This window comes from Cynoglossus semilaevis, chromosome Z (assembly GCF_000523025.1).
Source record: "Cynoglossus semilaevis isolate Cse_v1.0 chromosome Z, Cse_v1.0, whole genome shotgun sequence".
Taxonomy (NCBI): domain Eukaryota; kingdom Metazoa; phylum Chordata; class Actinopteri; order Pleuronectiformes; family Cynoglossidae; genus Cynoglossus; species Cynoglossus semilaevis.
In genome coordinates, this window is record NC_024328.1 from 19,478,934 (window position 1) to 19,505,689 (window position 26,756).

The 26,756-nt window shown below is 40.7% G+C and overlaps 1 protein-coding gene across 6 annotated transcripts in view; it reads left to right on the forward strand.

Moving 5' to 3' along the window:
* The window catches only part of rtkna (rhotekin a), a 74,435-nt gene that overhangs the window by 23,096 nt on the left and 24,583 nt on the right, over positions 1-26,756 (forward strand). The window contains exon 1 of one of the 6 annotated variants that reach the window (XM_008336808.3): positions 8,039-8,840. The exons of 4 other annotated variants lie outside the window; for them this stretch is intronic. In XM_008336808.3, coding sequence (XP_008335030.2) covers positions 8,745-8,840 — 96 coding nt within the window. In that variant the 5' untranslated portion in view covers positions 8,039-8,744. Of the gene's footprint in view, positions 1-8,038; positions 8,841-18,530; positions 21,821-26,756 lie in introns of those variants that run through there. One more of the 6 variants, XM_008336807.3, reaches the window with a different exon arrangement.

Below are 26,756 nucleotides of genomic sequence, written 5' to 3' on the forward strand. Positions count from 1 at the left end.
AAGCTGTAATAGCTGCAAAAGGTGGACCGACATCATATTGAACTCTGGGTTAGGAATGGGATGGCACTTCAGTTCATAGTATGAGTCAAGGCAGGTGAGCCAATACTTTTGGTAATATAGTGTATGTTTGGGCTGTCAAAAGTAACACACTAATCACATAAAATAATGTGTTAAATTAATGTAATTTTTTTATACATTTATCAAATTGTCCACTGTACAACCAATAATCCTACTATCCATCAGCTTTTTGGTGCTCTTATACATAGTTGATATACTGTACATTTACAGTATGTACACACTGTGAGGCTTTAACGCCTGGTCAAACTTTTGACTTTTGTTAAACAAGCCACTGTTAAGATGCACAGAATTGACTAAAATCCACCAAAAATGGACGTAGTTCTTACATAGTTGTTTTATACGCTTGTATATTTTTTCTTGACATTTTTCCACATTTATAATTCCATCATTTCGACTAATCGCAAATAAGTGTGAAACGAATGACAATTAACCATGATTATTCATGATTAATAATAATTAATCTACATTTTATCCCAATTTTATATATAAATATTTAGACTTACTTTGCATCAAAATAGTTTATAAAACTGTAATCCATGAAGAGTATGCCTGTATGCATTGAAAGTATACCAAGAAAGTCCTCTGTGCCCCCTGGGTGAAACAGCTGGGTGTTTGCTTTAAGTCAATAATCAGGCAGAAAAATCTTGATCAGTTGCATTTGTCTTAATTTCCAGACTTTCTAGCCCAGTCTCAGTGTCCAACCTCACAGACCTTGAGGCGCGTTCACGGTTGGTCTTTGATAGACTCAGGTTTTCCCACTGTGAAAGCATCAAGTGACTCAGACTGCTTTCATGGCCCTTTTATGCCTATCAAATATGCAAACCTAGCCTAAAGGAATTGGCCATGGTTAATGGCATGTGAATAAAAAAGCAGTTACTCCTGACCTGTGTGTCAACATAAAAAAAAGATATGGTAACTGATAGGAACATGTGTGTTCACATCTAACATGGAATCAGCAGATCTGACAGATTCCAACACATCGAGGACATTAGATGTTGAAAGACTGGACTGTTAGAGGTCTGGGGTTTGTGGTCAGCACATGGACAATGGAGTGTGTTCTTGGCACCATATTGACATTGCGTCAATGACTGCTGTGTGTACACCTGGACTACCATCAGAATGATGGTGTGCTGTCCTCCAGCTGTGTTGGTCTTTGTTCTAGTGTACTGACATCCACCCATCTGTGGTTAAATTAACCAATGTATTTTACCAATGTATCCACTGTCCCTCCTCTGCACATGCCCAAACCATCTTAATCTGGCTTCTCTAGCTTTTTCTCCAAACCTTCCTGTCTGTGTTGTCCCTCTAATGACCTCATTCCTGATCCTGTCCATTCTTGTCACTCCTAAAGAGAATCTTAGCATCTTGTCTTCTGCCTATTGCTACCGTCTCTATACCATTCATCATGGCTGGTCTCACCCCCGTCCTGTAAACCTTTCCCTTCACCTTAGCTGACACTCTTCTATCACAGATCACTCCTGACACTTTTCTCCAGCTGTTCCATCCTGCCTGTACTCTATTCTTCACCTCTCTTCCACAGTCTCCTCTGCTCTGAACAGTTGATCCTAAGTACCTAAACTCCTGCACCTTCACCTCCTCTGCTCCTTGTAACCTCACTATTTCACTGTTCTCCGTTTCGTTTACACACATGTACTCTGTCTTGCTACGACTGACCTTCATTCCTCTTCTTTCTAGTGCAAACCTCCACCTCTCTAGGTTCTCTTCTAGCTGCTGTCTACTCTCACTACAGATCACAATGTCATCTGCAAACATCATAGTCCATGGGGACTCCTGTCTGACCTCATCTGTTAATCTGTCCATCACCACAGCAAACAAGAAGGGGCTCAGGGCTGATCCTTGATGTAGTCCCGCCTCCACCTTGAAGTCTTCTGTCCTCCAACAGCACACCTCACTATTGTTGTACTATTCTCATACATGTCCTGCACCAAACTAACATACTTCTCTGCCACTCCTGACTTCCTCATTGTCACTTTGTCATATGCCTTTTCTAAATCTACAAATACACAATGTAGCTCCTTCTGACCTTCTCTGTACTTCTCCATCAGCATCCTCAAGACAAATATTGCATCTGTGGTACTCTTCCTAGCCATGAAACCATACTGTTGCCTCAACCTAGCTTCAACTGCTCTTTCCCAAATCTTCATTGTGTGGCGTCACCCTTCTTATAAATTGGCACCAGAACACTTTTCCTCAACTCATCAGGCATCTTGTCAGTCTCTAAAACTCTGTTAAACAACCTAGTCAGGGAATCTACTGCCACTTCTCCTAAGCACTTCCATACTTCCACTGGTATGTCATCAGGACCAACTGATTTTCCACTCTTCATCCTCTTCATCTTTTCTAACCTGATCTACCTTCTTCCTACTAGTCTCTAGTTCCTCGTTTCTACTTTCCCTTTCATTTTCCTCCTTCAACTCCTCAAAGTATTCCTTCCATCTTCAACTCCTTTTCTCCTTCCTTTGTTTCCAAACTCTCGTACAACTCCTCATATGCCTTTTGTTTGGCCTTGCCCACTTCTCTCTTCACCTCCCTTGTCCTCTCTTTGTACTCCAGTCTGTTCTCTTCTGTTCTGTCACTGTCCCATCTCTTCTTCTCTAATCTCTTTCTCTGCACGCTCTCCTGGATCTCCTCATTCCACCACCAGGTCTCTTTGTCCTCCTTTCTCTGCCCAGAGGACATACCTAGCACCTTCCTACCTGTCTCCCTAATCACTGCAGCTGTAGTCTCCCAATCATCTGGGAATCCCTCAACACGGCCCAGAACTGCCCCTACTTCCTTCCTGAAGTCTTCACAACATGTCTCTTTCCTTAGTTTCCACCATTTGTCTTCACTCTCTTCCTTTTTTTCACCTCCATCGTCATTTTGCACACTACCATCCGATGTTGTTTGGCTACACTCTCACCTGCCACCACCTTACAGTCTCTAATCTCCCTCAGATTACATCTTCTACATAGAATATAATCTATCTGTGTGGACCTGCCTCCACTCTTGTAAGTCACCCTATGTTCCTCTTTCTTTTGGAAATAAGTGTTTACCACAGCCATTTCCATTCTCTTTGCAAAATCTACCACTGCCTGTCCTTCTACGTTTCTCTCCCTAACACCAAACCTGCCTATCACTTCCTCGTCTCCTCTGTCCCCTTCCCCTACATGACCATTAAGGTCTGCTCCAATCACCACTCTCTCTCCCCTGGGGATACCCTCTATCATCCAATACATTTTCCTCCTAACCAATCGCCCTCCTCTTCTTCTTTGTCTTTGACCAACAGTAGTCCAATTTCCATCAGTACCCTGTAGGTCAACAGCACTGTTGGCAGTCGTTGTTAACCTGGGCCTCGACCGATCCGGTATGGGAATCGTTTTAGTGATTTTCATATTTGATTTGGCTAAAAGTTTTATGCCAGATGCCCTTCCTGAGGCAACCCTCACCATTTATCCGGGCTTGGGGCTGGCACTATAAAACACTGATTTTTGTTACCTAGTGGTTGGTTTCTACCCTAGACTTGACTAATGTAGTATAAATCATTGTCTGTGTATTCATATTCCTGTTTTGTTTAATGGTTACTGTATAATTTGAATCACATTATTTATTCATTTTGTTGAGTAAGATGCTGATCAAACTCATTGTTTCTAGTTAACCAACAAACAGAACGAGCCTGTTCTAATAATGTTAATTCTGTTTGACACAGAACTCAGACTATGTATAAAAATGTGGCTCATGTTACCTAAGTCAGTTCCCTAGTATAGCGGTTAGTACGCCCGCCTCGAAAGCATTGATTCTCAGAAAAACCACATGCTTGCTGTTGCTGGGGGCAGCCTGTTAACACCATATCCGCTGCTAACACAACAATTTCCCAAATATTGGATCAATACAGTACAAATTTATTTATTTTGTGATTGAGGTAGAGTTGGTTAGGGTTTGTGTTAAGGTTGTAATGGTTGAAGCTCAAACACAACCAGATACAACCTCAACTTAGTTATTTTTGAAATCCTCCACCTTTAATCATTGGAAATGTCAAAAACAAGTTTCTTTTTGTTCAGTCTAATTTCTAATTTAGCAGTGTAATCCTTTACTGCTGTACATGGAATTTGGTTTCACCCTGTTTGGTTCTCACAGTGTTTGTTGATGCCTGTTTATGCCCAGCTCTGTATTTGTGTATTTAAGTGCAGGTTCCTGTCTGTGTTCATACAGAATGTGCAGTGAGTGAGTGGGAGTCATGCGTGGGTGTGGCTCTGTTTTCAGATTGGGTCTAGATGTCAGTTGGGATTCTTTGTTGTGGTTTTGGGCTCCATTCCCCTGAAGCCCTCCTAATTTCTCTCTTCTGCTCCCACACTGTGCGGCGGTTTTCAACCTTTAGCACCGACTTCACAATTGGAGCAGACGAGAGTTTCAGTTCAGAGGTGATGAGATTGTGGTGATTAGAGAATGAAAATGACATTTGTACAATAGCCATCTGTGTTTCCTTTATTTACACCCTTCAGCCATCAGATAAATGAACCTTTTTCTGTTTTAAGCCTGAAAGTCCAAAATAAAATGTAGTTATTGTAGTTAGTTTATCAGTTATTTTATCAGTCAAGATACATTTTGATTTACTCTACAGCTTAGTATTTAATATTTTTGCAGCTTTACATAATTTGATAACATGTTACATTAGATAAACTAAAAACAAATGTTTGTTTCAGGTATTCAGACAATCAATGTATATTTCTCCAAAAGAAATGTCTTAAGATGAAAAATGTTATTCTTACACAGTGAACTTGGAACAGCTACAAAACAAATTTTATTTTTATATATAAAGAAAACCAGCTTCTAATTTATACAATGTTAGTAACTAATCACCAGTTTGATTTGTGCAGACCATATGTTTTATTATCTTCACTGTGTGTAAAAATGCAAACACAGTCACTGACACTGATCAAATTCTTTCATTTTCCAATCATTAGTTTGTTTGTATTTTAGGAGATTATTTTAAATCAATAATTCGACTTAAATATAAATGTTAAAGGGCACAACTGACTGCAGGATGAGGTGTACGGACAGGAAGTCGTATATTCCTCCATACATCCGTTCAGTAACAAGAAGGACCCCGGGAATTGTCTTGAAACGCTCCCTGACTCCTTTATGTAAGGGTGGGTGTGATTGCATTTCCGGAAAAAGGGATTTTCTCCTTTTTTATCTCCTCCTGGAACAAGAGTTTTCTGTCTGTTTTATTTTTAATCCTGTGAGTTTGATCAAACCTTGGAGGTTCTGTTGGATTAACTCACAGTGTAATGTGTCAGTTTTACTTCTCCTTCATGGCAGTCAATTAACACATCTGGCCGTGCTACTGTCAAATCAAGCCTTTGGTCGAAAGCTGGTAATCCGACCATCACATCAGAAAGTAATCACCAATTAACAAAGGAAAAAAATATATATCCAATATCCACTGATCTGTACTCTGTATACACACACATCTGTACTGTGTGTGTGTATGCGTGTGTGTGTGTTTACCTTGTGAGACCAGTGTTGCTGTGTGTTTGTGCTGGTGGTCTGCCTGCCTGCCCTGTCATCGAGATAATGGTTGTTTTCTGCCTGTTTTTCTTTAGCCGCCAGGTTTTTATAACAAGGTGTCAGTCTTTGTGTTTAACTGCACTGGGATTTACCAGCAGCGTGCTATGCTTATGGGGCTGCTTCTGGTGTTAGAGAGGCCGAGGAAAGATCAGGTGAGAATACATAATAGGGATGTAACATTATCAAAATGTAATTGTATGGTAATGACATTGCAAGCATGATATTAGTGGGATTAGTTCTCACACTATTTAAGTCTAAGTCTATTTTTTTCCAAAATTCATCCCTTCCAAACAAGGTACACGGCTGCTAGTGAGAAAAACAGTGATCTGTCAACCCACAGACCAAACCAGACAAACTGTCGATTTGAAACTGACCATGTGGAAGGAGAGTAAAAATGTGATGCCCTGACTGTCCTAGGAAAAGCTATGAGACGGGGTGGCAGAGGAGCAAATTCATTTAAAATTTTTTTGGAACATTATTTTGAGTAAAGTTCAGTTGAGTATTGAAGCATTAGCTGTTAATGTTAGCTTGCTTGACAACAGTTTCGTGTGGGATGGGCTACTGCAGGAAGAAGACTGGGAATTACTGCCCGATATGTTTACAAAGGAAGGGTAATCAAAAGATTTAAGGGAAATCACAAAGTATTAGCGTAATCAGTTAGCACGTGATGATTGATGAATGTAAGATCAACACTAATTTGACACAGTTTTGTCAGACGAGGCCTGGTCTGAGGCAGAGAAGATTCAGGAAAAAAAGTCAACAATGACTAAATACTTTTGGAAGGAAAGGAACTAAACAGCTTTATGTATGTTTTCATATTTAACACTGTAGTTATATGACTCTGTCCTTTGTGCTGACTGGACGCTTTTCTGACCCCAGATAAATTCAGTTTTAAACCCCAGATTTATAGTCTTTTTTTCAGGCTTGATATTTTAATTCTCAGTTTTTTTCATGATAGCTTTTTTATATTTTTTGCTTTTTTCTTTGTTCCGAATTCTTACACTGAAAATGGAAAAGTTCTTTAATGTCAGTTTGAATCCCACTATCTTATCCTTTTGACAATTTTGTTCCTCATTTGCCTTTTATTGGTGTATTTTACAAACATGGAGGTATATCTCAAACAGATGAACTTGATTTGTGGAGATAATCCACCTGTAGTTCACCTCAGTCTGGTGTTTCTGCTGTTTTACTTCTCGTTAAGGGACTATTTTCCAGTTCAGCAGTGTCCCAGATTAACTTTCATCTGATTGACTGGATGTTTATCTACACTCTGTGAGATGTGAATCAATTAAAAGTGTGTACACACACACACACGTGCATGCACACACACAAGCCTCAAAATGTTTTTGTGTGCATTCACCTCAACTAGTTCTCTTTCCACCTCAAAGACAATAAATCTCTTCTCATACGGCTGATTTAAAGTCTTCATGGTGGAGCCTTTTCTTTGGGAAATGACCTGGCTTGTACTGGCATCCCAGACGTGATGGGGTTTTTACAGCTGCTTTGTTTTTACTGTTTGCCTGTGTTAAAGAGCTAGGCGGACATGTCCTGCCGTGATGGAGAGCCATATGGTTATGTGTGCAGAGAGCCACTGTCCCCAATGTCATGTAAAGCAAAGAAGAAGGTAAAGCTTCACTCCTATAACTGAAGATCTCCTTCTACAAGTTGAACTTTTAATACCTGTCTGCTCCTCTCTGATGTGTCAGTGTTGTCTGATGTCAGAATAATGTAGGTGTGTGTGGCAAGGGTCATTATTGTTGAAGATGCCATGTGACACCACAGTTTCCTGTTGAGGGGCTGGCATGGTCTCACCCACACCTCAAGGAAGGAAACAAACATCACCTTCCTCACACTTACACACACACACACACCTACACACACAAAGGGAGAGAGAGAACAGCTGTTACATGTCCAGGAACACATTGAAGAATATCTGCCTCCTGTTTTTTGTGGTGGTTTTTAGGCTTTAGGTTAAAGGCATGTTGAGCCTGGTCACACATGGTCAAAGGTCACATGGACTAAGCTTGAGTTAAGGGAAACCATCTGACAAACATCTGGATGGGAGAATATTCTGTGACCTTGCTGTGGCCTGATTCCTATCACAACATACTTACATCAAGTTGCAGCTTCTTTTGACACACCTGAGCCATGGACCCTTTTTTTTATTATTATTATTTTAAATAAAAGCAAAAATAAAGCAATATATTTGTGTTAGGTGAGTGAAACCTGTTACAACCAGGCTCCTGAGTCAGGCTGGTGTTGGAAAAAAAAAAAAGCTTTCACTCCCCGGTAGTGCTGGGTTCTAATTTCTCCATTTACTATCAAGCCAGTAAACGAACAAAGCTCTCTATCCACCCCGCTATGCTTCTGTAGTGGTAAGGTATTTGATATTTGTTTTCTGTAAGGGCGTGGTGAACCCAGGGAGAGACCACAGCTCTTTATGTTCATTACCATCTTTACAGGCGCTTTGCGGGGGTTAATCCAGCAGCAGGAGCGCATGGTTGGGAGCGTCAGTCAGCTACTAAGGCGCGCACAGTGGGTTAGTTGTGCCGATCACACCCGCAGAGGCGATGCCCTTTTGTGGAGAGTTCGCTCTCTCTCTCTCTCTCTCTCTCTCTCTCTCCCCTCTCTCTCTCTATCTCTCTCACTCACTCTAACAGACACACAGAAGAAAGGACAGACCGCATTCACAATCAGGACACAGAGATTTTAAAGGCTTCATTCTTCCCCCGCTGTCCCTGCGTGTTAACTGTGGGTGTGTGAGAAGATCTTTGTTGTCCGGAGAAAAGTAAAGTAGGAGGAGAAGAATACGCGCTGTGAACGGGTTGGAGTGAGAGTTTGGTGGACGGGGTGACCACAGTACAGCTGATTCTGTCATCCACTGCACTCCACTGTCTGTCTTTCTTGAACCTATCTCCTTGTTTTGGATAAGGAACGGAACTTTTACGCATCGTTTTACGCACGGATTATACGACTCTGGAGTAATGAGCAGCAGTGAAATGTCATCATGAACTTTATGCATCCGCTCCCTGTTCTTTGATTCCGATCATTAACTGTAACAAAGGGGTATTTTTTGGTGAATATCCGCCTGTAGCATGCCAGTGGACAAGTTCACGAACATGGAGGAAAAGCTGTGGATATTAGAAGATCTGAATATGATGTACATCCGTCAGATTGCACTCAGTTTACAGGTAAAAGTTGTCATGTCAGGGCTTTGTAACTTAATACACGCATTAACACAACTGCAAATGAAACCAGACAGAGAAGCAGTAGAAAAGATATCAACTCTAACTTTTACTTTATTTAATCCAGATTTTTTAAAATCTGGATTAAAAAAAAACATTTTAAAATCTGGTTTCGACATTTATCCAACTTTTTTTTATTTGACTGACCATCTACTCTTGCAATACTGTACCTAATAACTGAAATATATTTGCAGCGATTCTTAAACCCCAACACACACAAATACACAGTGCATTGTTGTGTTAAACGAGTCTCTGCAGCTGTGCCTCAGTGTGATGTAAAGTTTACAGAGGGGTTTGTTGAAAAATCCCTCTGTGTGTCTGCGTGTGCGCGCACATGTGTGTGTGAGAGAGAAGTTACATGTCACTCTAAGGCCACTGTGGTCTCCAGTCTTTCCATGTAACACAGCTGCATACAACACGTCTCCTCCTTCTTGTCTGTTCGTCTGCCTGTCTCATACAGTCCTCAGCTGCATGTGAGGCCAAACTGAGGAGAGTGTGTGCAGGCATGGACAGGTATGTAGCCAAGTAGCATTGTCCTGAAGGAACCCAACAGGCAGTGAGGCTGTACTTTATTTTACACAAGTATGTAGCCCTGTTTTTATTTATTTTTCTTAAATTGTAAAACTATGACTATGATTATTTTAGTGATATAATATTTTCCTCATCCATTAAGTTAATTGCCTATCTGCAAGTCTGCATCTTTAATTAAATCAATAAGAATCTGCAGACTCTTTAAACAGGGTGCTCCAGAGACAGTGTGCCTGTCATATACATTACTAGATTGCCCTGCAAACAGAGAAGGGTTGAGAACACTGCTGACGTTGTTTCATTTGAAAACTCTGGGCAGTGTGTCCTTTGTCTGAATGGACAGAAATTGAGACCATAGGAAGGCGTGACAGACATATCTGCCTCATCAAAAAGTGAAACTTTTGAGGTCAGTGATGAACAAAAGGCTTTGATAGTGGTCTTGTATTACTTCTGGGGTCACAACACACACTTAAAATGGGTTGGCCATTTTTGTTGGGATTGTACTACGGCCATGTCTGTTAGGGCTAAGATCCAAGTTTGTTGATCTGTGTCATCACCAGCTGAGGTGATGTCATAAATAAACAATAATAAATATCTTACAGCAAAGACAATGCAAATCCTACACATTCAAAAGGGGGAGCTCTCCGATGGTCTGCATGCATCGCGACTGGAAGGCCAGGTTTATTTAAGAAATGTCGCTCAGTGCCACGTGTCTGATGTCACACAACCTCTGTGGAGCCTCTACTTCCAACTGTTTGAGGTTTCAACTTTTTGAGGTTGAGGTGAACATTCAAAGATATTGATTCAGAAGTCTAATGCTTGTCTGAAATTGTCAGTCATGTAGTTTGGAAATTCTTGGCTTATGTAGAATGCTAGAACTGAAGTATACTCTGCTAATATTCCTGCTACAGTATTGTTTTATTTTTGTCTGGCAGGGAAGACTGATGGCTTTACTTTTACCAAGTAAAAAACTTGTTAGATTCTGGTCAGGGGTCATTCACATGTTACGGCCGTGTTCTGGAGTGAGAAAGGAGACAGAGAACTTGTTTTTGTATACAAAATCTGCAGTGGAAAAGGCTGTATTACAATTTGTAGAGCTCTTGAGCCCAACACTGACTTTTTTTTTTATCCCAGACATGGCTTCAGCCAGCGTTTTTGTCTCATCCTTAACACACTTCAAGAGAATTAAATTCAGTCTGTTGGAAGGATTACAAGAATTTCAGAGGGAAATTCTGATACATTTTATTTTTTTGGTCTGTGATCTGAAAAGAAAGCTGGCTGTCTGTGCTACAGCTGCCTGAAGGTGTAAGAACTAGTTCTTTATCACTGTGTCCAAAAAGAACTGAAGCTGTTGCCCAGAGCACAGAGAGGCAGAGAGAGAGGTTGCTGTGTGTCGTACCTGCAACAGTTTGGCAGTGTTTTCATGTAAAATGTGTTGGTGTGTCATCTGTGCCAACCTCCGCACAGAACACTGAGATTTATTCATTCGCCTGAACACAGTGAACTGGGTGATGGATTTCTCCACTTTGTCTTTAATTTAATCTATTTCACATTTTAAAACTGGTTCTTCTGAATCATTCAGCCTGTACGACACGGCACAGCGTAGCTGACAAAGGGTCTCTCTTCTGACTAACGAGTTAATCAGGGACCAGATAGATTATTAGCCTGTGTTACAGAGTCTCTTCTGAAGAGCAAACAGCTCAGCTGATGTGGCCTGAAAGGTAGCATTCTCTTTGATTATTGAATTGAGCATGTGATGTTAGAATGCAGATAACAAGCACGCTTTCTGTCTGTGGTGGGTGTTTTCTCATCTGTTTGTAAATAAAATCGCAATGACTGGAATTTTGTAATGGCGGCTAGACGAGGCGGTCTTTGTGCAAACACTCAAGGTTCCTGCTGCGTTCAGAGTGAGTTCAGAGGTGAGGGTTTGCAGCACCGCAGCAACAAGTGAGGATCTAAAAAGTCATGCTCGTCCTCCACAAATGAGCATATTTGCTGGTAAACATTCTCCTGTTTGCTCACATGCTCTCTCCCCCAAGTCCACCCTTCACCCCCCCCACCCCCTCCTCCCCATGTCTCGTCTGCCTGGGTGGGTGTATGAGACAGAGATTCTTTGTATGTGTCTGAGCTGCACAGCCCACAGTCTTGCTATAATTTCAGCTATAGCTCCTGGGTTTCTCCCGAAGGTCCTGCTGGATCATCACATGTAGTCCCCACTCCGTTAATCCCTCCCTTTGTTTCTTTTGTTTGCTGTTGTCTTCTTAGAAGAGGCGTTGTCAGTTGAAAAAAACTAAAACGAGGAGTGATCATACATGTCCTGAGGTTTCAGTGTTCTTCTGGTTTTTATTTAATATTGTTTTGTCAGATTTGGAGAAGCAGATAAAGGGACAGTTATTTCTTAAGCTTAGAAGAAAGTACCTTTCCTGTTCTTCAGGTTTTAACAAGTCTGGTGTGATATGAATGACAGCACTCTTGGCACTGGTGCTCTGTTTTTTTGTTTGTTTGTCCCACCTCTTAAGAGGCCCACTATGCACGAAGTGTAAAGGGGCAATATTGCAGTCCAGCTTACACAGGATTCGCTCCAGCGGCCCACTGACTGATAGGAAACAGGAAATGGTCCCGTGTAATTGCTGTTTCCCAGCGGGAGAGACAATACGGTGTCACTGACTAACTAACTACCATTAATGGGCATGTACACACACACAGCATTTCCTCCCACCACATAGGTTTCACACAGCAGTAGTTGTTTTTCTTATTTTTTTCATATGAAATACTGTTTTCTTTACTCTCATCTTTCCTGAACTCCTCAGGCTCAGGTCCTCTGCTCCACAGCGAAAGGGCCGTAGATGGACACTTTCTCTCAGGTCTAATTTTAGCCTGAGAGAAAGACACTCTGGCCTTGACTGCATTGATTGACTTTGCCGGTTAAATGTTGACATTTGTGTAAAACTGTTCAAGTTCATTCCATTTTCCACCCAGAGTTACAAAAGCAGAATTTGTGTTGGGAATTCTGTTAGTCATTCATTGTTTGCAGAGGCACAATACCGTCATTGTGAGTGTGTTGACTTCACTGGATCTCAGTTGCCATTTGGCAGCTGCTGCTGTTCTGCCCACAGCTGATAAGGCCCCTCATATCAGCTGATGGATGATTCAAATGATTCACCTTTCTTATGAACCAACTGCCATTGACCCTCTGACATGTGGTAATGGCATCCTTCTCCTGATCCTGGTTGACTGTGAGTTTATGTACCGGTCAGGTGGGAGCATCTTGCTGCCTCGCTAGGGATTCATGTTTGACCTCTCACACGCCCCCAAACCCTAAACTTAGCTGCGGCCATGCCTCAGATAGTTCTGCACATTTAAGCCCCCTTAGGGCAGCGAGCCTTAAATATCTATTGGCTGGTATTCACGCAAACTCCCTCCATCAGGTCTTAGAACAGAGGTGAAGCCGCCTGGACCAGCTGATGGAGCAGAACACTGCCAAATAAGCGACTCCTCCATTTTGGCTCTGCACAGAAATAATCCTGCATTTTCTGAGACACGTGTTGTCATGTGTCTGAAGACATTCACAGCTTCCTTCGTCCTTTTCCTCTGCTGTATAAACAGCCATAGTGTCTCAGCCCTGGAGACAGATAGTTTTAGCCTCCACTCCCTTTGGACCTCACATATTTTATGCCAGCTAAATGTAGGAGGTCCTGGAAGAGCCAAAGGCCAAATTGACAGCAGTTAATCCTTGGCTGCTGTGGGGCAGTTGACCAGTATCTGCTGGAGTTATGTGGCCAAACTGATGAATCTTTACCCTGATGATTCACATGCTTTGAGACAAATGTTAATCTTTCTCTAATTTATTATGCTATCTTACCAGGCTTCTCCATCATCATCATCATCATCAAATTTCCCACTATGAACTAGCAGTAGGTCAGCACTGAAAATGTGCATTATCTTTGTGCGATGTGCGTTTTATTGACTTTTGTCTGAGTGTTGGTTCAGCTGTGAAGATCATTTGAGAAGCATTGAGTTCCACCAGTGTTGTCTCTGCTTCAGTGGTAGGTGTGTGTAAGCTAACAGTACAGCTCTCCTGTGACTCAGAAATCACAGTGCAGCACATTCCTGCACAACGTCGCACTTCATCGTGCACACTGCTCCCTGCAGTGTTCGTCTCTGCTCTGACAGTGTGTGAATAAATACTGTCATAAGACAAGACTGTAAACCATGCCCTTGTACTGACTGCTTTGATATAACTGAGGATATTTGTTTTATCACACAGGATTTCACTGTATCCTCATCACTGCTGTTTATTTCATTTGTTCTAAATTAGGTGTTTTCCTATGAGTGAAGGAAAAGCCTGAAGGAACAGCTTGTAGGAACAGCCAGGTCCATTTTATTTACTGGTATCATGTACTCAGTTTTGTTTACTGAGTGTGCAGGTTTTGTGTTTGCCAAGTTAGTCTTTGGCATCTGGGCATGAAAACACTGCACCTTGAGTTTTCCAATGCTGTCCGCCAGAATCATGCATAAAGTGTCTGTGTGTCTGTAAAGTTGAGGGAAAAAGGGGGCTTTGTATATATGTATATGCTGGGATTGCTACCAAACTCTCCTCCCTCTCTTGGAATCATACACACCCTTGAATGTTGATCGATGCTTTTAGCTTTTATGAGTCTACTAAGACCCATGATTTTAGGATAAATCCACAGTAGTAAACTGGCAAACCCTCAAATGTGCACACTCACCATAATACAAGTGTTTAACAGTTAAAGCCACAGAGATCCTAAAAGTATTTAGATGCCCAAGTCTTTTGATGTCATTTTCCAGTATAGTATATTTAACTGTAAATGTATCTTTTAAATACAATCTTTAACAACTTCACATATTTATTTCTTTAAGCTTTATTTCACCAACTTTTATATAATCTACCTCAGGAATTCTTCTGAAAAGTGTGGTGTTCAGTGCAATGGTCATATTTTTTTAGCACACAACAATGCCACCTACTGGTATGTGCATGCTGACTCCATTAGTATACATGGAATGGCATTGTGCATCACAGTTAAAAACAAGGATTATAGTGTTGTGCTTCTGTATCCCTGGGTCCCAGCCAGCCTCGGTCTGCCAAGCACAGTCCTTAACCATCTGGCTCCCCGTGTCACCTCTAAACCCAACACCTAACCTTGACCCAGCCCTGCATATCTCTCTGTGCAGCGGATAGGAGGAGCAGCTCAGGTCTGAATAGGCACTCTGTGTGAGCAGGAACCAGTTAGATGGTGAGTTTCCTTTGAAAAACAGCAGGCGTGAGCCAGGAGAGTGAGAAGAAGAAAACACCAGGCCAAACTGTGAGGCACTGTTACTATTACATCATCCTGACTCCCAGCACCTTCCCAGCCTATTCAGTCACTTGGTTATTTCCTACACTCTCCACACTCCACTTCTTTTTAAGGACTCATTAGATTTTTTCACACTTCTGTTCACCTGTCTTTTATTCTTTCACTTGACTTTCATCCATTATTTCCACAATAACCTGCATTACCTTTTTTTTTTTCAATTCTCTTTCCCCGTCACAGTCTCTGCTTCTACCTGAACAGGCTTAGGGATACTTTCACTTCAGCTGTTTTTTTTTTTTCTTTCGGAGCTGGGAGAAAAATGTAGACACTCCAAGCTGTTTAAATTAAGAGCAGAAAACATTGGAGGCAGACTGGATGTGGAGCTATATTTAGTTCACCATGTCAACAGCCAACGACTCTGTTTTGAAGTGAATAAAATGTTTGTTTGGTTTTTTTTTGTAAAACATCTGAGCCGGTGTTGAAGATACAGCTGGTGGCACAGATGGTTTTAATCCACTGACTTCTTTATAATTGTGAAGCCACATTGTGTAAAAAAAAACAAACAACCCTTTCATTTTGTGTTTAATTGAGCTTTTAGATGATTATTTTGTCTTTTCCATGTGCACTATCACATGCGTGTTTGTGGTTCATGCAGCAACGTTATTGATCCCTAATGAGGCATACATAATAAATGCAATATGTTGTGTGCAACACTGTGTACATGATACAGTCTATGCTTGTACATAATAGGATTAAACAGTGTCACAAGTTAGGAGTCTTAAAATCTGAGAGCAAATAGGCAGACAGGCAGTCTGAACAAGGTCTGAAAAACTACTGTTTAAAAATAACTAGTGCATCAACATTAACTATTAGCTTGGATTTTTTTAGTGTAAAGAAGTAGCTGCCACCAGAAAACACCCTTCCTTGTGGACACTCTACTTTGAGCATCAATAGCATACCTCTATTGACTGTGTCTTTCAGAGCAACACGACTGTGTGCTCATTCAACCATCAAGTGTCTAAAGTGTCTGATTAAATCACTATACCCTGTGGGATCCTTGGCCACTGATCCACCACTGCTGAGTTACTATGTGCATGCATACCTGTTGTATATGCTCAACAGGTGGAACAACTCTGTCAGCAGTTGATGGGCTACTCTCTGACCATCCGTGGCTCCGTTTTTCTCTTGTCAAGGGCAATAGAAAAATCCCTGCTCTCTCTCTCTCAGCAGATGTAATGGTGTTGAAATAATCTCTTAAAAAGTGAGATGTTCACAGTGTCACTGCTAAAGATACAGGACCATCACAAGCACAACAGTTAGTCATGGTGTTGTTCTTGACCTACATTTACCATATTGGTCAGCTGTTACTTATCCCTGCTGCCAGCTGTGAACCAACTAAAACTGTAATTTTGAGTCACAGTCATAGAAAGCTCTTATCATACCATCACAAATGGCAGCTTGTGGTATTTCTATAAATTTCCATTGCCTTATTGTCCAGATAGGATCAACACAGGCCCAGAGAACAGACACTAATATAAAGGAAATTTAGCAGAGATATTTACAAAGACAAGCCTTTGGTAGATGATCCTTTAATACCTAAACATGTCAGCAGTTAACCTTTTAACCAACTAACTCATTTATAAGATGAGCATTTAGAACCTATTCATTTTTTCATAGTATTATTATATTTTATTATTAACAAATTAAATTTAGGTTCACCAGTAATCACATGACAGGTCTTTTTTTTATTTCCTGTTAAGGAAAGAATTGCATTACAGAACTGCCAAAAATGTACTTTTAAGAAAGAAAGTTTTTGTCTGTATAATGTACATTTTTTATGATGTTTGTTTTTGGTTGGAGAATGCCAAAAAAAACATACAGATAGTAGCCTAAATCATACAGACACTCCAGAGCGTGCTGAGTAAACTAAGCAGATGGCCATAGCATCTGTCGACATCTTTATTATCACCTCCACAAAAGCACAGAGAAGAAAACCTGGAGTGACTTGTCTGTGCCTTCTGGAGGTGGATGCCTAGCCTTGATAAGATTGATGGTTATGCTCTTAAGGAATAACCTGATGCCAAAGGCAAACTGTCACAGGGGAATTCCAGGGCTTTGAGGCGGGTCAGTCGGAGCAGGGGTTTAAGGCTGAGGTAGATGTGTGGTCTGCAGCTCCTAAAAGGGGCCTCTTGTTGTGGTAGGAGGTGTTGAGAGGAATGGCTGAGCTGCTCCACACACACTCACAACAACACCACATCCACTAAAATGGCCATTCTGTTCACCGATGAGATCAGTGGAACAAATGGAGGCGCTGGATGATGTCATGTTTGTGATTTGGGGTCAAAAGCCCAGGGTCATGTTGGAGTAAGATGTGTTGTCTGTTGGGACGGAGTACAAAAAGGTCGGTAACTGTGGTGTTTTCCGTTACATCCCAGCTGTGCATCAACCCACACATGTTCACCTTTGCATTTTATCAGGCTACATTAATAATTGCACATGATTTCATTGGAAAATGACATGTACCAGTTGCAAATTAGTTTAATCTAAATAGGGTCAGTTAAAAAAACTCAACTGCGGACGTAGAAAGGTGAGCGACTGTCTGAGCACTAGCCGTAAATTTGGTAATCGTTCAGGCATAATATAACTGCATCACGAAGAACAACTGTGAACATCTATCTTATCTTTGCATCAAAACATTCATCACAAGTGCTCTTTTGTGAATACTTGACTGTCATTTGATGGACGCCCACGCTGTTAGACTTTCAAACCCCTGCTGTGGATGATTTAGAATTTAGACTTTAGTGAGAAGTATTGTAACAACCCTGGTACAGTGGACTCCAGAAGAACATAATTATACTGAGCTTCCTTCACAGACTGTGTCACAAGTCAGTTATGTCACTATGTGCTGTTATGCAACAACATGTGTAAGTTTATTTAGATGCTATTTTTAATCAGTATAAATGCCCAGCTCGTGTGCTGGCAGTGAGAAAACACAGCTGTCATCCGGTAACCCACCCAGGCTGGGGCTGAGACACTCAGTGTCAGTGTAACTGTGAATATGATCACTGTTGATCCAGCTTGTAAGGTGTAGTTAGCTGCAGCAGGCTCTGTTTTATGATGCTGCTGGATCACTTTCTCCTGTGGCACATGATGATGTACTGCTGTATTGATAATAAGGAGTGAAAGTCGTAAACATGGGCTTAGGCTGGATTTACGGCTGTCTTCCAATCAATAACTCAGATGCCATCAGTGTGTTGTATTGGTCCATTGAAGTTAGATAACAGTCATGTTCATGACGTGATGTGCAGCACAACGGCACCTCAGGCGAGTAGAGAGGAGAAGAGGAGCGAGTCTCTACATGACTCTTTGGGTTTTGTAAGATGAGATCGTGACGGGAACATAACAATGTGATAACAGTTACTCTGACATAAGGTAGTGTTGGTGCAGCAGTGTGTGAGTGTGAAGAAGAGCAAAAATCCTGTCAGTTTCAGTGAGTAGGCATTACCTACTGCCCTCTGATGGCCAGTGGGGGACAAGAGCAATAAGCAATGACATTAGATTATATTTGAAAAAAAGAAAAAAAGAACTGTAGTTACAAAAGAGGGAAGTTTTTTTATATAAAAACATATATATGTGTATACTGTATCTGTGTATATATTACTCTATACCCTGTGTGTGTAGTCAGAAATCTACATTTATTATTAAGTAAATTGTATTAAAATTGGATTAAATTAAAAATAACATTATATATTGTCAATCGATTTTGTATTGCATATCATATTTGGTCTTAATTAATCCCTGTTCTTCATTGTTTACATGAACATATAGCTGAAATAGTTAAAGAAAACATTTCATTTGGGATCTGAATGGCCCCAAGGACAACACGAGGGTTTAATCAAGCCCAGTGCATTATTTTCACTCAAACTACAGCACAATTGACATGATATGCTGAAAAGTTGAATACTATGTTGCCTACAGGTTCTGTATCTCATCAAACACACACTGGTCTTAACTCCCTAGAAGAGAAAAATACCTTTCTTTTTAAGTTTTTAATTTTCACAACACCTTGTTGTAACAACTATAACCTGTCCTTGTGCCCCAGTACATCCTTCAGAACAGTTACTGACACAAAGTCCCAAGGCCTTCCTTTAAACACATGAACTACAGAAAGTTGACAAAAGCCAAACAAAATCACTTTAGAGAACTGCTTTCAACAAAAGCTCCAAGAACAGATAATTTTCTTTGGACTCTCTCTTCTGGGCCGTTTCATTGATCAAACCTTTTTTTCCAAGTCGAGATTTAATAAATCTGAACTAGAGACATGTTATTGCAGTTTCGACTGTAGGAAGGAAGGGATGATGAGGATGTAGAAACAGCAGCAGCAGAGAGGAAGAGACATAAATAACACTTTGATAAAAGGCAGTGCAGTCAATGAGTCAATAGGAAATGCTTGAATCTCAGAGGGAGCGGTCAGTGTGTCCAGAGGAAAGTTCTCTCATCCTGTAAAACGCAGTGCAATGACACTGGAAAGGTCGCAGTCATTCATTCAGCTGCTGCTCCTTACTCATGCATCATGAGAAAACTGCAGCAGACTCACTGCACACTATGTCTCTTTATCTGACCTCCACAGTCTTTGATGGCTTTAAATCCACATTCTGAGTCCTTGTATGTATCTATTTGGTTTGATTGTCAAATTACCTGTGTAAAACATTTTATACTAAGACCTCATGTGCTTGATATTTATCATTTTAAATTTGATTATTTTGTGGGTGTCTTGTTTTAATAGAATGGTGTACTTTGTCCACTTGGTTTTGTATTGTTTGGTGAGCCCTGTAGTAATCTGAAGAGTGAGAGTAAATGTGTCTGTGACAGCATGTCTGTGGCTGCTCCCTGACACAGTTGCTGATGAAAACTTAATCTGAATAACCATGGGAATTTTACAGCTTTAAATCCTGAGTTATCATGGCTTATCTTGTTATCATGTCTAACACACACTAAGGGGTAAAAAGACGCATGCAGAGATTTATTTTAATCTGACTATTAAATGGGTTTTTGAGTTGTTCTACATCAAGAAATCTGGTTTTATATCACATCTCATGGTTTTACTGATGCATATCTGCACCACTGATATTGACTTTGTCATTAGCTCCGACTGTCCACACATTGACTCTTCTCGTCCTCCTTCCTCCTGATCCTCCCACACCTCATCTGCTGCAAACAAGTGTTGCGGTTTCACTCCTGCGTCACTGACAATAACATTTTTCTGTCCTGATATTATGTCAGTGACTGTAAAGAAAAAAACAACCAAACGTTTAATATTGTTGGTTATTTACTAGACATTCCATCATTAGCTTACGAGTGTGGGTTTTCTGGAACCTATTCACACTAACCCAAGCTCCATTCCCACACCTAATTCTGACCGAACTAATCCTGCAATTTTTCAGTTTCCACCTGCCCACAAATCACTCTCATACATCATGGCTGGACAAGGAGACATGCTCGGCTGCACAACAACTTCCAAGTGTGCACTTTGGCACCAGGCAATAAGCTGAAGCAGGGCCCATGGAGAAGAATAACTGAGAGACTTTTCCCTATTGAGAATGATAGGTTGTTCTCTCTTCTATATATGAACTCCACAGTGCACAGTTCTTGGTAGCCTTGTTCGCTTACATTTGTAATTAATTACAAATAAAGATAAAGACTGGTGGTTTGTTTGCATTATACTGAATTGATTTTTTATTATTTTGCACAGAAATGTGCAATATCATAGTCCCTGATGTCAGCTAGTGATATCAACACAAGAACTGCTGAGGGATATTTAAAAACATGACATCACAATTTGAGGAACTCCTGTATTTAACACAATGGCTTTCATTTATATCCCACCATTATTATATATATATTATATAAAATAATATTGCGTCTTGTACTAAGTTCAGACGTGCACGGCCATTAGATATGAAATAAAATGGAGCAGATTTTTATGAGACGACACTTTGTGAGCTTAATCTGTCAGTGTTGAGGGAGAAAGTCCTGATCAACCACTTCTCAAAATAGTTACTTCAAATTCTCTTCCAACTGTGGTTTTGACAACATCCATGACTTAGGAAAAGGTGCATGTTGCGTTGCACTTGTAACATTATTTTGATTACATGTGATGGAAATTGCATTGGCTCTTAGAAACTGTAACACCCTGAAGATGTTTCACCTCTCATCCAAGAGGCTTCTTCAGTTCTAACTGGTGGTGGGGAATACAGCAAATATATACTGTGGGTGTGACAAATAAAGCTACTTCAGGTCCCTCCCTTCCTTGAGAAAATGTCATGTCCAGGTGCCTAACGATACTCTTCAACCTTAACCATGGTTAAATATTAAATATTATGATACAGGATGTTACTTTTTATGAACTTCCAGCGTTTTTTGACATCAAGCATATCCAATTTGACTATCTCAATAAAGTCACAGACTTCAGCCATAACTCCTCGACGTCAGAGTGATCCTTCAAGCAGTGATAACCTGCTGAAAATAACCATACATTTGTGATTTTGACCTGAATGTGTCACCGCAGCCTTTTATAGTCACACTAACCCCCTCCTCCACAGAGCTGCCTCTGGTTGGTCCTTCAGTCGGTCAGTCCTCAACCTATCTTGTGCTGGTAGTGAAACAGTGCGCGTGTGTGTCCGGATTGTAGAGTGGAAAGCTCTGGAGGACGTTGGCGACGTCAGTGGTTATGACGATGTCAGTGAAAAGAGAGGGAGGGAGAGAGAGATGGCTCGAACACATGACCGCTGTCGTTGCCACATGTCCGGGATTGTTTTTCTCTACGCTTGGTCCTCGTAATAACAACTTGTCCGGTTGAGGAATCGACAGCCGTTTTTTCTGTGGATATTATTTTCTGCCTGATTTTCTGTTTGGTTTGAGTGGGGGTCTCCCTCCGAGTGGAAAGTCTGAGTCGGGCTCAGCTTGGGACGAGGGTCGGACGCTGGTGTTGCGTAAAAGCGCTCTTGCAGTTTGGGAGAGAGTTACCGTGGAGCGGGCTAGTGCTCCTATGCGTAAAGGATGAACAACTCCAGCAGTCACAGGGTAAGCTGCTCGTTTTTGTTTGCTATCGTAAGATCAGGTATAGGTGTGAGCTGGGATGGAAAATGTCAGCAGCTGTCGCCTATTACGTCACACTCCGGGGTTATTTCGTCACCGTCTGAACACGTTTTGTCGCTGTGATTCTTCACAAAGCGCCGCAGAGCAGCAGCGGCAGCAGCTGTGGAGTCAGACATCATTACTGTGAGAGCAGCTGAGAGACTGATAACAGGCTGTTAATTCTGTTTATAGACACACAACACTTCTACTGAAAACCCTGTCATTTCAAACTTGTCTTGTTTCTCGCCTCATCTGTTTCCCTCAATTAGTCTAATCAGGATGTTTTCTCAACAATGGTGCTGTGCTGATGGTTTCGGCGTGTCACTGACTCAACCAGATGATTCAATCAATGAAATTATAACTTTCAGAATCGGTTCACGTCGCTACCTTCACCACCCACCAATCTGTTGGGCAGCAGGGGAAGATGATGAATGGATACATGGATGAGCTACTTCCCAAAAAATGAGTTTAGTGCAGGAAAAATAGATGAGTGGCCGGTTAGCAGTGGAGTATAAAGGAAATGATCTTAAATGAACAAGAAAATTATAAAGAAATTAATATCTAATGCATTTTACTGAGCCACGGGAAGACTGGTTTATAATCTACTGGGTATTAGCAATAGTTACTTACAATATAAATTAGTAGAGGTTAAAATATGTGTTGAGATTTGAATTCTGTAGTGCAAACAGAAGGTTATGAAAATCGTGTTGGAGGACACAGCTCCATAATAACTTGGGCGCTCTGCACTGTTGCACATGGGTCAGTGCAGCGTCACCTCAGTCAGCGGTCAGTGGTTGGCTAAAAAGTGTTTAAACCACTGTGCATTAATATATATTTGGCTAACATGACATTGTTACCACCCCTCCAGCAGAGGGAGTTTGTAAACACTATGCACAAGATGTCAAGTGGTTTTACTTTAATAAAAAAGCTACTGTATGTTCTTTTACATGTTTAATTAGAAATATGTGATGAGATATTTATCAACAAATAATATTTACCAGTTGGTCTTTCATTGGCTTGGAATAGGAATTTGTTTTGCTTCTCTACACCAGAGAAACACCAAAACTGAAGGACCCTTCAGACCCTTATGGACGAAACAAGATGTCTAAGACTAATCTATTAGTGCTGCAAAAAACAATCCAATTTTACAGTTGCATTTTATTACAGTTTATCCCATTTCTTGCACATTATGGACCGTTAATTACTCAAGAAGATAATCAGCTCTTTAATCCATGGTGAAATAACCATTAGTTTTAGCCCTGGAATCAGAAGATTTGTAAAAATAATCGTCCAAGTCAACAGCTTGGACTAAGAGTTGTATATTTTTATAATTACACAACTACCCAATTGTGTTTTTAATGGAGAGCCTCAATGGTCCATAAGTGATTGCCAAGCTGTGTGTCGCACTTAAACCATGAGACAAATATTACATTAGCAGGCTAATTAGATTTCCTGTGGGTAGAATGGCCAAAAAGATAATGATTTTCTCTTTGTGTTGTGTGTGGCTTGCTGGAGTTAATGGTGGAATTAGCTGGAAAACTTACTGACAATGCCATGAGGTCTGAAAGCTTTGTGACATGTCCTGCAGTCTTTCAGAGTGACACGTTACTGCTTTAATGTCTCCCAGTTTTCGCCATTTTTCTCCCCTCCCATTGAATAAATCTTTCCTAAAAGCCTTTGGGTCTGCAGCAGAGAAATGGTTGTGATTCCAATTAAACTTTAGGGTAAAATTAATGCACTTTAATGTCAGCGTTTTACTGCTATTTCCACATCTATTGAATAATAAATGTGCATGGTTTTGTTGGAATAATGTTGTTGTGTAGATGCCTGTCCACAGAGTGGAAACGTGTCCATCATTCATTGCTATTTTAGGATGAAGTTCACCATAGTGGCCACGTAAACACAAGCATTCTTAAAACCTCAAAGAAATACTCTGAAAAAAGGAAGTGAGTGAAAAATTCTTGAATCAACTTGCCGCCTCTTCAAAATTAATGGCCTGGACATAAATGTATACACAACAGACAGTCTTCAGGAGTACAGTTAGACGACAGGGTCGCAGCACTGACCGTTTCCTATAATCTCATTTGATTTCCATGTTATTTTAAACGGTCACTGTGTCTACAACAGACAAGGCCAATGTGATCTTTTCATTCCAGGAATACAGTCTGTCTCTTTCTGCCTGTGTGTGTGTGTGTGTGAATGCACATGTGCAGGCAGTGCAGTGGAAGCTCAATACATGTGTTCTCCCTACTACTGTTACAACCACAGCCCTCTATGATCATTAGTAGTGAAAAGGTCAGAGATGTTCCAAAGGTCTCACTCGTCCGCAGCAGGTCTCATTGATGCATGTTCTACAGTCAAACAATGTGTTTCTTCATCTTTAATTACACTACTTAATTTTTAATAGGTTAATTACAAAGACACATTACATATCATATTCCTATAGACTTAATGGCTTTTTGTTCAGAAATTTGATCCGCTAAGGAATTGGTTACATCTGACAATGCGGTGGAACCGCTGTAGAACACAGGCATCATTTCACAGGTAAAAGCTACTGCCTTGTTAGCTAAGTATGTGCCTCAGTTAATAAGGAATTGCAAACTGTGATGTCACAAAATGCTCTGATTGTAGTGTTCTTTTGAAGGCAACAGAGGGTGAAATTACCAAAGTCCAAAATTGCTGGTTTTGACCATGGCCTTATGTGCAGTGGTGAGATTGTGGTGTATAGTAGTCCTGTCCACATGGATATTCCAAAATATTCCTGCCACAATTACTGATTGAGACCATAATCTCTGATGGCCAATGTTTTCTTGTGCTAAAAACCAAGTTTTGGGAATTGTCTCAGTTTCATTGTTGACTTAACACAGCCAAGAAAGTCCCATCCTGTGGCTGTGCTGCTATTTCTTAACTTTTCAGTTTAAAATCCAATTTAATTCTCTGTATAGATTATATGGGCTAATCATAACAATAATAACCTTAACAAACACCTTAGCACACTGGAAGAAAACACCAGCCCTGTTACCATTGCTACCACCATGGCAACAAGGTTCCACTAATTAGTAGTAATTTGCTAATTAGGTTCAATTAATTCATGTTTTTGACTGTTTGCCGCACTTTTGCTGATACAATTTTTTTTAGCTTTTTGTTGCATTTTAAATTGCACAAGCAGCAAAAAAAAAGTCCCTGCCCCTGAAATCCTTGGCCCTAGTCTTCCAATCAATAACCACTTACTGCAGAGTAGCTCTCTGCAGCCCAGCCTCTCTCTCTGCTCTGATATCCATCTCTGTCTCTCTCCTTAAAGAGGGGTATCTCCAGGGTCACCTCTGCTTGTATCTGTTTGTCCATTTCCTCACCAGCTTATGAGCATTCCTTCAGTCAAATGTTTTTTGTTTTTATTTTTTTGTGCCAGGACATTCTGTTTTCCATTCTGCCACTGCTTTTTTGCCAGGGGGCTGTTATTGAAACCTCATAATGTTAAGAAACAGAGGGGGACTACAAAACCATTACTATGTGCACTGCAAGGCCTGAGAAGCTGTGGAAGAGGGAGGTTGATTGGAGTTTGTGTGTGTGTGTGTGTGTATGTACTGTATGTGCATGTGTGTGTTTCTTTGAGCTATTTGACCAAGGACCATTGTGAAAAATGAGCCACTTATTCTGTTGCTCTCCTTTTATATTACCTCTCCAACCACCTAATTATACATTTTATTATTAACTGATTTTTATATGGTCTTTCTCTGTCTCAGCCTACTGTACATATACATATACATAGATGAGTCACTTAACATTCACAATATATACATTCTTGCTATGGAAGCATCAACCATTCTTACCATTCCAGTATAGATGCTGCTGGCTATGTATTTGTTCAAACACTTCAAGTTTGTGTATTAGTCTGGACAGGTAGAAACTGAAACCACTTTATGAAAAAAAAAAAAGAATAAAAACTCAGCGGTGTCTGATTTCTAATGACTAAAGCAAGATTGTCAGTAAAACTTAGCGATAGCCCTTTTTGTCAACTTTTTCTTTCAACTTTATACGTTCATGTTACTTATATGTCATGTTTTTTAGGTGTTTGGTCGACTTGAACTTCCCACTCCAGAGCTGCTCATCTGATCCATCGTTCACCTGCATGTTATTGCGTCATGAGTATTAACTCACCCGAAGTTAAAAGGCAGCATAAAACGCCGCAACATGCTGAGACGTAGGACTTAGTTTTGTTTCTTGAAGTTAACATGAAGGTAATGAGATATGCTTTGAAAAGTTCAGGCAAGTTTTCCCCTGGTAAAACTCTGAGAAGGGTTAGGATTTTGCTGAGCAGTAGCAGGAGGAAGTCAGGGTTGATGCAAGAAGATGTACCTTTGGATTTAAATGCAACAGCAGAGGCCTTAATGATGCTGATTTAAGCGTGAGTGACTGACTGACTGACAGACAGATAGGAGGATGGATGGTTGAAGTAGAGTGAGAACCTGACAATACAACTGTGAAATCATAGATAGCCTGGTCATGAAGTGCACTCACTCACTCCTACAGATAAAGATACTAACGACAGGCGGCAGATAATAAGCAGCACCAGTCCACGTCTGTCTGTCATATTTCACCGAGAAAGGCAGATCCTGAGCCTTCAGTCATCTTTACTGAACAGTTTGAAGCCCTGTCGCACCTGCTGTTGTGTGTGTGTCTCCCTTATTTTAACACAGCTATTCTGCTGCCAAGCTGTGATGTGGTTACGTTTGGTTAGTGAAAGGACACACAGATTAATGTTCAAGCAGCAGCAAAAACACACTCCAGTGATCAATCTGCAGAGAAATGGATAAACCATCAATGCAGACGGTACTTCTAATGAAAAGCTTGCAGAGCCTTACAAAATCAATAATATTTATAA